Genomic DNA, 13,492 nt, shown 5'->3' with positions numbered 1-13,492 from the left:
TTTAAAATCTAAATATAAATTATTTATTATTTGAATTAATTAATATGTCTTTTTATTATGAATTTTTTAATTTAATTTTATATTCAAATAAACCTTAAGAAATTTTTTTTTACAAATAAATCTTAAGAAATTTTACATTAAATTAAATTTAATAAAAAGAAAAAGCTTTATCAGTTTAAAAATAATTTTTGTCTTTTTGGATTATTGATGTAGATAAATAAAGTTAATCTTTAAATAAAAAGTAGTTTTAATATAAAGCTTTTTAAAAATTGATCTTAAAAGATAAAACAAATACGAATTAATGTAATATAAAGTTAAGTTACATATTAGTTTATATTTTTGGATTTAGAATTTATTATTTACATTTTTATTTATTTTTATATTCAAATGTTTAGTAGTAGGTAAAAAATACCATTTTTAATGATTAAATAAATTTTTCATTATTCAGTTGGAGCTGTGGCTGTTTTTTTGACATTCATTTTTTTGAATCTCTTTAAATCAGATTCCTCTAATTCTTAATCTAAAGGCATGAGATAAGTTTCCTTCAGGAAGAAGCAGCATAATGACCCTAAGAAGGAGACTATACCAAGCCATGCTATTTAGTTAATACCAATATCAACAGCCCATTCAATTACGTAGGGGGCGATGATACTTCCAACAAGACCAAAGAAATAAACTATACCTTAGCATACAGCTCTGGCAGGAGTTGGGAATCTTGATTAATTTGATAGAAAAATAATTAAAGATTATATAAGAAACAATTAAAGAAAAAATCTTACAATTCATTTAGATATATCTAAACAAGTGCCATAGCGAATACATTTCCAATTCTCACAAAGAAAGCTACTGCAATCTTGCCATCATCAGTTTCAACAAATAAAAAGAAGAGACACAAAATACAAGTGGCAGTATGGAAAATGAAAGACCAAAGTTTTCTTTTGCATCTTGTAGTGGTTAAATTTGAAAATAATAAAGTAGAACCTTCTGCTATTCCCAAATAGACTTAATTTGCATAAGGATTAGGACCTAATAATTTATAAATAGGAATAAATTAATAAAAATAATTATTTTTATGCAATTAATTATTTATGATATGCTTTTTATTAAAGCACAATTAAAAAGCATTTCTAAACTATTAACGAACTAACTATTTATTTCTTTTATATTTGGGATTGTGATTTTATCAAAAAAATGTTCAAATTGTAATTGTAAAAAAGAAAGTATTTGAGAAAAAAAGAAAGATAGTTAGTTAGTAAGATTGATTTATTCCTTCATTGATCTATTAATTATTAAATCGTACTATAAGGAATATTATAAATTTTTTTGATTAACTCGTTTGTAAGTTACTAGAAGTTGTAAAGAAGTAATTAAAAAATAAAGATTAGTCAAACAAATTAAAAATTTTTACTGATGGTACTCAAGGAAAGTTAGCAACCAAAGTAAATAAGATTAATAGCTAAAAGAATGCCACTTGCTGCGGCAGTAATTTTGAGCAACTTTGGAAGACAAAAGACTTGGTGGAAATAAATGGAAGTTATTTAATCAGCTTTGAAACTGCTCTTTTTTTCTTCTTCAATTGCATATTATCTTTACTCTTCAACATATTTATCAATGATAGCATACTAATCAGTTCTTTTATTCCATGAGGCTATTCTAAGTAAGACTTGCTTAGTTTCATCAAATCTACGTTGAGAGACTAAAAATTAGGGTGATTCATACATGAAAAAATAAAGTAAAATAACTACAACAACAGCTGGGATAACCATGTAGTAAGTAAATCCAAGTCTCCAGTTATATTCATAGTAAGCTACAGCTGGTAAGAGCAATTCACCAACTGACCAAAATACCATGATAATAGTACAGAAGTATTGACGGTAGTTTCCAATAGATACTTCACTCATATAAACAAAGACCAATGTACTTGCAGGCTAGATAAAGAAACCCAAGGCGAATTCAAATATCATCAATTAAGTAATGCTGTATGATGTGATCACACCGATGAATGAAATAATTGAGAAAGCCCATGTTACTATCATACCTAAACGACGTCCTTTTAATTCAGAATATGCTCCGATGACTATATTTCCTATAGCACAACCGAAGTAAAGTATAGAAATACTCATTATACGGAGTTATTAATTATTGCAATATAAATTAAGAGTGTCGGTTAAAGTTCGTCTTCCACTAGTGGTGTCAATATAACAGCCAGCATCGCACCCAGTATCTGCTTCTGTGAATCCGTCTCCTTGACCTGGGCAAATAAAACTAGGGTCCATAAGATAAAAAGAAGGATAAAGCATTGCGGCACATAGGACGGTATAAAGAATGCAGAAAGTAAAGAGAATCCAAAACTAGAAAATACCTCTTGTATTTAATTTTTCAATTACATCATCGATCATTAGCTAGGTTGGTTGTTGCTTTTCTGTTTTCTCAATTTGAGTATCGCTTTCCTTAAATGATTCTGATTGCTGTTAAATAGAAGCAGGTTTGATTTCTTCAGCAACAAACTAATTTTCAGTTTAAACATTTTCGTTTGTATGGGGATCTTTGTTTAAAGGATTCAGTTAAGAATCAGTTCTAATTATGGTAGACATAAATGGGATATAAGCTTATTGTAAAGTTAATTATGAAGTGTAAAGACTGAAGAGAGTAGCCTATATTTGTTTGTTTATTTATTTATAATTTAGGAAATAAACAGATTATTTGTTTGTTTTGTTTTTGTTTATTTATTATTTTTCTAAAATTTATTAGATTACAATCTTAAATTAATTGTTGACTGAGCTTTTAAAGTCTAAAGACAAAGAATAAATTAAGAAAGATACTGATTTATATTAAAAATGCTTTTTTTTTAAATATTTAAAAGAGGTACATAAATATAATGCTATAAGTAAGTTGAGATATATATATATACAAACAGTGCATGTATGTCTTTAGTAAATCATTACAAACAAATTATATTTAGACCTCTATAAATATGCTTTTAAACAAACAAACAAACAAAAATTAATTCATAATTAAATATAGGTCAATTTTAAATCAGAATTAATTCTTGATTGTTTTTTTATCTTTTTATTTATTTAACTAGCTAGTTATCTAGCTAGCCCTATCATTAAATTTCATTTTTAAAGAAAGATAAAGTAAAATTTATTGGTAAACATCAAGACAAAATTCATTCTAAGTTCGATGAATTGAGTTATTAAGAACTTTTTCAAATTGTTTAAAGGAAAATTTTGTAGTATTTCTTCTCAACGTTTTAAGGCTTTTAATCCAAATTGCCTTAAATTATTGATGGAATGACTATGTCTTTGATAATGCATTATTTAGTAAAAATAAAATAAACTACTACCTACTTATTGTCTATAAGAGTTAAGCAATCCAAATTACAAAAGATATAAATTTTTTGTGTAAGAATAAGGAGATTTTAACTTTATTAATTTCTCAAAAGCCATTCTAACTCAATTTAAGTTATCGATCTTTAGAAAATTTATTAGCAAGAGTATACTTAATATTAAGAAATAATTCTAACACAATTCTGGTAAAATTGATAATTAGATGTGTTGGTTATTTTTAAATAATATAATTAATTGATTTACAGAGCTATTTCATCACTCTTTATTAATAAAGAAGATGTATATTTCGTATTAGATAATTGAAATCAGCTTAACTTTTCTGCCTTTATTCTATCAAAAATTAATTTTCTGTAAATAGAAATAAAGAATGATGATTCGATATATGTGCTAACCTTTTAAGATATATAAAGTACAACTCTTCAATTACAATTTATGACTTTATTATAATTAAAAAAGTTAAGGTACTATTACGTATTGGCACTCTGACTTATTCTTTAATGTAACTTTGCAAATTTAAGCATATTAAAATTTATAATACCTTAATAGTTCTGCTAAAGTAATAAGAATGATCATTCTTCTTAATTCACAATCTAATTATAAGTAAAGTAAGATTAGATTGATTTGATTTATGAATATTGGATATTGAGAGAATTAGCTTCATCCACCTTTTAGTCATCTCTATTATTTAGGTAGATTTCATTTAATAAAACTTGATAATTCATAATTAAGATTATATTTCCTTGATTTTGGTAATACCTTTGCTGGTTGATTAATGCAAGATTTATTGTTTATTTTTATGAAATTTCTTTTTATTTTAGTTTACACTGCAATTATTTAAATATATTTCACATTACACTTGAATATTTTCAATGTATTCTTAGAGTAAATAATTTTTTATAAATGAATAAAAAATTTATTAACATTAAAATTTTTGTACAGAACTGCAAAATTAGTTCTAGTTGAATTATATTTATAAATTTGTGTAATATTAGCTTAAGCTATATCTGCTCATGTAATTATTATTTTTATAAAAGTATGTTCTACTATTTTACTCATTCCTAAATAACATTAAATTGTTTCCACTTACAAAAATTTGGAATGCAAAGTCTTTTTTATTTATAATTGATTGATTGTATTTGCTATTCAGTTTACTCTGTTCGATGAATTAAAAAAATTTACTCTTTTTTATTTAGAGCAAATCAGAATTTATAAAATTGCGATTTTTAGAATATTCTCCTTATTCAATCTCAATATTTTATCAAATTGAACAAAGGATAATCTTTATTTTAATATTAACATGGACCCCCTAAAAATCGCATTTTATTGACAATTGTTCTTGCTTTAAAGAAATACAATAATAATAAAGCAAATAAACAAATAAAGTAAAAGATTTGAATTTTCTGTAAAAGAATTAATTCCGTAATTGCACTTAACTTTTAATAAATATAAAAAAAGATATTATGACAATTGTAGATGTTATATATATTCAGTTTAAACATAACCTTTTCCTTTCAATCAGATTTTATCATAAAATAATCATTTAAATTTTAATTACTTCATAGTTAAAATTTATTTTAAATAATTTTAGAATCAATTGAACATTTTTATGAAAATTAATATAAATGTTTGTCTATACTGAATGAAGATATATTATGAGCATTATTGATATAAATCAAAGTTCAAAACTTTATTTTATTGTATTAATTATCAATTAAAAAATGTAAATTTTTTATTCTTTTATACAAACTAAATACAAAACAAAGATTAAAAGTGTAAAATAATAAACTAATTAGCTTGTTCTAAACATATTTTAGCTTACTCAAATTAAAAAATAAATTTTTGTAAATATTTGATATCATGTATTTATTTATTAACCTTTTGAATATTAAATTTATAATAAGCAATAAATAAATTGCTTATGGAAGAGAAATATCCAATTACTACAGAATGTAAATCAAGGTATGAAGCAATTTAATTGATTATATTTTACATTAATTGATTCATTCATTTATTTATTTTAATAATAAAATCCTTCTAGAAATTTAATTACTTTTAAATTAGGTGTATATTCAGTATTTATCAAAATAAATACAAATACAGAAACGAATAAATTAAGTCATTTTTCAGTAATAATAGGTAATATAGATAAAAAAATGATGATATTTATTTTTATTTGGGAATAGCTTTTGCTTCTATTGAATATCTATTTAAAACCACTACAATTACTAACAAACATTTGCTTAAATTTCTTTTATTTCAAAATCTATAATTTCTTTGAAATCTATTTTCAAATATAATATTTGTTTGTATTGATCAAATTCATATAAATTTTAATGATAATATTTTTTTATAAATTTTTTCATGAAAAATATTTAATAACTATAAAAAATAATAAGCAAATTAATATGGTCTACTTGGTAAATATATTGTCTTGATTGAATTATTATCAAATTGCTAACATTTTTAATTGAATATATTTATTTTAAATAATTAATAAATATTCCATAATTTACTATTAAATCATTAAATAATTAATAAATATTCAATAATTTACTTTTAAATCATTAAATAAAACTTAAAAGTAATGCACTACTTAATAAGAATCAATAATCAAATACAACAGAGATGTCTTTTTGAATATTTTTACTTTACAAAAAAGTAATTTTTTTTAACAAATAAATCTTTTTATATAATTTAGGATATAACAGCTGTTTTTTTAGTCTTAAAAATAACTTTACAGTAAATAAAAATCAGAAAATAAACAAAAACTTTTAATAAATTGTATTAAAAATACCTAAATTTTATTTTATATTTTTATTTATTTGTTTATTTTGATCATGGAAATTATTTGAAGAATATAACTTAAAATTTGTTTATTTGAAATTAATAATTTTTTAGATAATTAAATAACATTTGATTTATTTTTAAAATAAAAAAATAAAATAAAATTTATCCTAATTTATATTAAAATTTTAAAAAAGATTTTATTTAAAATAGATTTTTAAAATGATTAAAAGAAGAAAATGTGAATTAATTTTTAAAATATTGAGAAAAATAGAATTTGGTATATCACAATATTTACATAAAGCTAATAAAAAAAACACCTTTAAATTATTTAGTTAATTTATAGATTTATGTAATTAATTTAATGTTTAGTAGCAAAATTCTTTCTAATTTTCTTTAAATATCTTTTTGATTATTAAAAACAGTATAAAAAGAAAAGCCTAGAATAAAAAATACTCAAATTTTCATTCAAAATTTATAGGTAGTATTTATTAAGTTTGTGATATTAAAGATATGATAGGAATAGTACAAAGTAATATTTAAAAATGCAGCAAAGCTGTTACAACAGCTGCTGCAGCCAAGGCTTTTCTTAAAGTTCCTGCATTTGGATATAAAACTTTATCAGCTGAAGATTATTTATTTAATTAAAGAGATGCTAATTTTGCAAATAAAACTCAATAGGCTCAATTAAAGCCATTAGCTGGTTGTAACCATTCTGAAGGATCATCTGATGAGATTACTTTGATTGGTGCACCTCTCGGACAACCTAAGGAAGATTTTAAAGATTACGATGTATTATAGCGTTCTCTAACAGTCAATAATCCTGATTTATTATTTATTTAAATGGATCCTTCTCCTTTCATGGCAAGGTATTGAATTTATCATCCATAAATTAACCTCATAATTGATAAAAAGTATATGCGATTTTCATACATAAAGATAAAGCATTATAATAATGTTCATACATAGTTCAATAAAACTTCTGATAATGTTTAAAATTAGAAAGATTTAACTTTTTAAATATACTAAATGCACAATTAGACATGAAACACTAAAATGTTTTATCAATGAAGTTATAATTATGAGATTTAAATTTTTGAATTAAATGTGCAAAATAATGTATTTTTTTATTTTAACAATATTTAGATAAAGATTTATGGCTCATAAATGCGCATTAAAAGGAGTTGAAGATTATGAAGTGAATGCCTTAGAATAAATAGATCCTTTGAAACCACAGTCATGGGAAGAATGTGTTGTTAATTTAACTGTTTTAGATATGTTAAAAAGAAATTAAGTTCACACTGAATTCCAATTCATTGATACATACAACGCATATTCATATCCTAATATTTAAGATAAGGAAATTACAGAATCACTTACTTAGCCTTTTATACAAGCTATTAACGAACATGTTGTTTATAAAAATTATTCACCTTACCATCTCGTTAATAGAACTTTGTATACTGGTTTGATGGGAAAATAAAAGGTGATGTTGGGAGATATGCCTGAGCCTTTACTTCGTTCTATATTAGGAAATACAGTCGAAATTCAAGAAATGAGGGACTTATTTAAATTTGTGTTGACTAAAATGAAGGATCTTAAGCAACCTATCAGTATTCGTGATGCTTCAATCAACTTCTTACCACATATTTTTAATTTACCTCGTGATCTATATATGACAGCTTTGCTGAAGGATACTTTCTAAGCCGCTCAGTAGGTCACTGCTGTTATTGGAATGCATCATTTGAATCCTATTTAATAATACTGGGAAGGTCCTCCAGTAGGTATCAACTTCACAGAAGCTACTCGTATTCCTGACAGAATTAGAGGTGAAACTGATGAAGTTTTAATTGAGAAGCAAGCTATTATGGACGTTATGCTCGGTACCAGAGTTTGGGGAGAAAAATACATTGCAAATCCTTTCCCTTACATAGAATAAGATATTACTAAAATTAGTGATTAAGAATATTAAGCTATGAAAAAATGTTTCTTCCTTTACATGAAAAAATACGAAACCTTCAAAAATAAGCTTGTTAACGAACTTCCTCACTTACAAAATGTATCACCTCTCTTATCATAGTAAACAGCTATCAAAGCTCTACAAACTGAAGAATCTCTGGCAAAGAGACCTCTCCCTTAATAATGATTTTTATAAAATGTTTAATATTTATGCATGTTTTTCAAAGTCTGTTTATTAAAATATATTTCAAGTCATTTAGCAAAAATAATCTTGTTGAATTAAATGAATTGTTAAGTCAGATATGAAAATTTATTATTTTTAATTAAAAAATATCTTTATGTCTGATATTCAATTTAATTAATAATTTTATTTAATAAACCCATAGGAAAAAGTAAATCTAAATTATGCTATTACTAAAACAGAATAAGACATACTTATTAAAGAATTAATTTTATATAAATATATGTTTAAAATATAAAAATTGAAAAGATTGATGATACATTTGGATCAACCACCTGATTTCTGATGTTCTACTGGCGACTGAATTTTCAATTTTAACATTTTTTATTTTAAGAGATAATTTTTTCATTGTATTATTTATTATTTGTATGTAACAAGGAATATAGAATTTTTACTTAAAAGTAACATAAAATTATTTTTAAAATAATTAAAAATTTTATTTTTTTTCAATAATTAAAAAATGGAATTTAAATAAATAATTTAAAATAACTTTTTTTTCAAATAAAATAAAGTTTTTCTCAAATAAAATATAATTTTTATTTGAAATAATTTAAAATTATAAACAAAACACAAAATGTTAATAATAAAGAAGTAAGGAACAAATAATATTCTTTTTAGAATTAATAGATTAATCTATCATTAAAAAATTCAATGTTTTTAGTTTAAGAAATTTTCCTTTGATATTAATTCTTCTAATTCTTTATATGAAGTTGTTATTAGAATATTAGGATGCTTTTTTTTGAAATCTTAATCCCATTTATTTCTTTCAATAGATTGTTCACTTGTAAACAAAATTAAATGAGTGCAGTTTAAATCATGTTCTAAAATAGCTTACTAGCACCAGTTCAAATTAGAAATATTGTTTTTTGTTTCGCTTGAGAATAGACTGCTCATTACAACAATATGAATTTTATTAGGGTTTTCTAAGGGAATTCTCCTCATTTCTGAAGTAGTGAATATTTGCAAAACAGTTTATTCTTAAAATGCTTTTCTTAAACGATTGTAATATTCTAAATTTTTTTCATTTTTGTTTTGGTCACCCCACAAAATCAAAGAACCCTATGTTATGTCAGCCCTTTTAGGAAGACTCGATTTTTTTGGGTTTTTGAATTGTAATACTTCGTCTTTCTAAAATATTTCTATCAAATACTTAAATAAGAAGTGTTAATCATTGCCACTTTCTTAGATTAATGGAAATTAATGCTTGATAGATTCAAAACTGGTTTTTTAAGCTTAAAAGTCATGGTTTGAGCTAAAAATGACTACACTTGAATTGACTCTTTTGCATTCTTAGATTGTATTGCTTACGTATTGCAAAAAATTTTTTTATTCATCTTGCTTAGATAATGCAAATTCAATGCTCATAATGATCAAGACGTTGTCATCGTTAGATTCGTTCATAAACTAAAACTCATAAATTGTGTGCAAAAAATTGATGAAACTAAGATGCTTTTCAAACATATCCTAGAAATTCTTATTTTCTTCACGTTTTTCTCCCCAAACAACTTTAATCTGAGGATGCTTTTAAAATAATGGATAGTCATCTTTTTTCATTTTTTCTGCTAACTACTCAAAGTCTGCTAGCTAAATGTTAAGCTTATAAAATTAGAAATGCTCTATGAAATCTGCTACCACACAAGATACAGATTGTTCATTAGTATTCTTGAACTGCTCTTCAGCGTCTATATTTTTATTTGCTACTTATAAAATTCCTCTTAAGTAAAGACCTTTGCCTGCAATCAAGTTAGACTCGTTAAAAATTGCATCTCCCTTCTTAGGTTTAACTTAGATTTTCATCATTTTATCTTAAAATTCATGAGCTGATTAACATTATTCAAGTACGAAGCAGATGTAAATCATGTGCCATGGAATAATAAATCCTCTTTTTTTTTGAATGAAAGTTATTGAAAGCGGTTCTGATGAGGATGGTGAGCATAAACTAGGAATTTCAGTAATCAGATTTTTTATATCGAACTTTGAAAGGTGATTAGACACATATTCAAAAGTCTTCAAGCAATCAAAATTGTTGACTAACTCAGGTTAGCTGCTTTTAGCAAAGTGTTAAACCTATTTCAGAGTACTTAAAACTTTTACTAATAAGTTTGAATATTATTAAATGCTATAATTGCTTGTTAAACTCTTATCCATTTTTTTGTTAACTACCTTTGATAATTTTTTTATTAGAATATATCTAAAGACTCTTTTCTCCTTAAAATTCTTCTATATTTATTTATTAAATTATTTACTTATTAATTTATTTATTATTACAATTAGATATTTTTGATTAGTTTTTGATGCATTATATATCAGATACACAGAAACTTTTTAAAAAAGAAACAATCAATGATAAAATAATAAAGTATTACTTAAAGTAGTAAAAACATATATTAATTGATTAAAATAAAAAAGATACTATTTTTCATATTAAATGCATTTATTTTAAAGTAATTCATCTTCGCTTTCTAACAAGTAATCCTTGCTATCTAATTCAGAAATAATTCAAAGAGAATAATATATCTATTCCATTAATTAATATGAAATATATCTTAACTTAAACATAGATTTGTACTAGGGTAATGTAAAAATAAACATTGATTTTCAGGAATCTGTCCTGAAAGCTTCATCAGATCAACATTTTATTATAGACTACTGTGGGGAGAAGGTCATCTCAGTGAGTATTTTAGACAAAAATGATCAAGAAGAACAAATACATTTTTAATATGTTCCTAACAAGCTTAGCATACCACTTAAAGACATCTAAAAACACTTAAACAAGAAAGATCATAATTTAACATTCTTAATTGCTTTTTAGAATGAATACAGTAAAGTCAGAGCAGAAGGCATTGTAAAGTATTCTGAAGAATCATAAAATAAATTTTATTTTTATTGCTAAGGAGAAGTAGGCTGTACTCAAATGATTTTTCCTTGTATAGATATGGTAAATTTTAGATCACATTACACTTTAACTGTCTAGCACCCTTAAAACTGGATGGTCTCCAGTCATACTGAATGGTACAAATAAGAGAAAATTATTGATGAAATTGTCGTTACTTACTTTCCTTAGACAAAAATAGCTTTCCCAACTTATTTGTTTGGATTTTATGCAGGTGATTATTTTAAGTACTCTGACAAGTACAGAGATAATATAGATATCAACATATACTGTAGATAAAATTTGATACAATTTCTTGATGAATAAGTTAATGAATATTTCAAACAAATAAAATTTGCACTTGATTTTATGGAGTCCTACACAGGTGTTAAATATTTTTTTCAAAAGTTTGATCTATTCTTCTGTCCTTATTACAAAGATATAGGAATGGAGACTTTTGGTTGTATTTCTTTGGATGAAAATTATTACTTATGTAATATCATCACTGAAGCAATTGAGGCAAAAGATATTTAAAATGCAATAGTTAAAAGGTATGTGTTTGATCTAGACAGAGTAGAAACCTTATTTCATGAAATAGCTCATTAATGGTTTGGTAATTATGTTTCTATTAAATGGTGGAACGATCTCTTTTTCAAAGAAGGGTTTGCAAACTTATTCTCTTAGAAAATGATTTACTAATATTTTAAAAATGAGAATGGAATTGAATTGAGAAGTTAGCTAGATCAATTTGATTTCTTGCAAGATGATCTCAAAATAGATTATACATTAATGCATACTCCCTTGAAATATGATATGTATTTAGAATTAAACACTCATAATGATATTACTTATATGAAAAGTTAAAATATATTTGATTTGCTTGAGTATAAAATATATGGCTAAGAAAAGTTTAACAAAATATTATAAAAATTACTACAAGATTTTTAAAATTAAAGCATATCTAGTAAAGATTTTTTGACTTACTTTGATGATTAAGTCACAAAAAAGCTGTTAACAACATAAGGGTATGTTTATTTCAAAGGATAAAATCTGCTATAAGCAAAAAATTATGGAAGTTTTAATTTATCTAAATAAGAGCTTGAGGTCCTTGATTTGAAGATTTTTGTTGTAGAAAGAGAAACAAATAAGTTGGAGCAATTGAGCCTATAAGATCTAAAATAACAAGAATAACCTAAATTTTTATATCTTTTAAATACCGTTGATCACCACATGATTTATCAAGAGTTAGATATTGAAACTCTTAAATACATAGACTAAGAAAAGCTGATGGATAAATTCGATTACCAGTTTAGAGCCTCTGTTTGGAAAGCAATAATTTATTTATGTGATAAAGACAAGTGGGTCTCATATTTAAACAAATTTTTTATTAAAAATCTTTAATATGAAAAAGATGACTCAGTTCTGCAAGTGATTCTAGAATATTTCATCGAATTTTGTGATGAATTCACTGATCAAGATGAAGAAGAATTACTCAAAGTGATAAGCTAAGAATAATCAGATTAAAGATTGTAAATATTTTTATATAACTGTGGACTATCATACTTCGAGAATGAACAAAACTTGCAAATTTTATAAATTGAATATTTCTCATAAATAGAAGCCCTAGGTTAATAATTTATTCAAAAATTCTTAAATAAAATAGAATTTAAGAAGATAGATAATGACAGTTCGTCAACCTCAAGCGAATAATGGAAATGACCATTTAATATTATTTGTACAATAAATATTATTATTACTATTATTAAAGGATAAGAGTAAATTGTATTAAATTAATAAAAAAACGAAAAAAAATAGTTCTTATTTTTTGTTCATTTTTTATTTTAAAGATTTTGTTAAAAATAATCTTTTCAAATAAATTTTTTTAGATCAAAATAATAACTAAAATAAATTAAAAAAAACATATCTGATTCTAAATTAATTTATATGAATACATCTGTAATTAACAAATTTGCATTTGTGGTAGTATTTTATAAATTTAATATTTAATAAAAATATGTTTAATTTTATACAAAATATTAAAAATCAAAAATTAATTTGATTTTGCGTATATATTTGCAGATAATTTTTTATAAATTAGCTTCAAATATTATGAGGAGTGAGTTTTTATTGAAAGGTTTTTTATCATAAAAATCAAAAATTTTGATGGTATTAATTTTTTATAGTTTTTATTTATTGCTAATGCTAAATAAACTCTATTATTGGTGTTAAATAATTAAAAATATTAATAATAAAATATAAAAAAGTATTTATTTACTATTTATAACT

At 23.6% G+C, this 13,492-nt stretch overlaps 4 protein-coding genes across 4 annotated transcripts; 2 read left to right on the top strand and 2 right to left on the bottom strand. All coding sequences in view use genetic code 6, as the record gives it.

Moving 5' to 3' along the window:
• Positions 1-437: 437 nt before the first annotated feature.
• Positions 438-2,594, bottom strand: TTHERM_00285570 (MFS transporter; the record flags this gene model as incomplete). Its single annotated transcript, XM_001018571.3, has 3 exons — positions 438-714; positions 780-1,026; positions 1,409-2,594. 3 exons carry the CDS (start codon positions 2,592-2,594, stop codon positions 438-440), a joined length of 1,710 nt encoding a protein of 569 aa, XP_001018571.1.
• Positions 2,595-6,647: 4,053 nt separating this feature from the next.
• On the top strand, positions 6,648-8,280 carry TTHERM_00285560 (hypothetical protein; the record flags this gene model as incomplete). Its single annotated transcript, XM_001018570.2, has 2 exons — positions 6,648-7,003; positions 7,281-8,280. The coding sequence occupies 2 exons, from the start codon at positions 6,648-6,650 to the stop codon at positions 8,278-8,280; spliced, it is 1,356 nt and encodes a 451-aa protein (XP_001018570.2).
• A 702-nt stretch (positions 8,281-8,982) lies between these two features.
• TTHERM_00285550 (hypothetical protein) lies at positions 8,983-10,482 on the bottom strand (the record flags this gene model as incomplete). Its single annotated transcript, XM_001018569.1, has 1 exon — positions 8,983-10,482. The coding sequence occupies one exon, from the start codon at positions 10,480-10,482 to the stop codon at positions 8,983-8,985; it is 1,500 nt and encodes a 499-aa protein (XP_001018569.1).
• Positions 10,483-10,762: 280 nt separating this feature from the next.
• TTHERM_00285540 (peptidase M1 family protein) lies at positions 10,763-12,925 on the top strand (the record flags this gene model as incomplete). The annotated part of the gene is made up of 1 exon (XM_001018568.3): positions 10,763-12,925. The coding sequence occupies one exon, from the start codon at positions 10,763-10,765 to the stop codon at positions 12,923-12,925; it is 2,163 nt and encodes a 720-aa protein (XP_001018568.2).
• Between the last annotated feature and the right edge of the window lie 567 nt (positions 12,926-13,492).

Source organism: Tetrahymena thermophila (genome assembly GCF_000189635.1).
Source record: "Tetrahymena thermophila SB210 genomic scaffold scf_8254594, whole genome shotgun sequence".
NCBI lineage: Eukaryota > Ciliophora > Oligohymenophorea > Hymenostomatida > Tetrahymenidae > Tetrahymena > Tetrahymena thermophila.
This window is presented reverse-complemented; position numbering and strand designations above follow the sequence as displayed.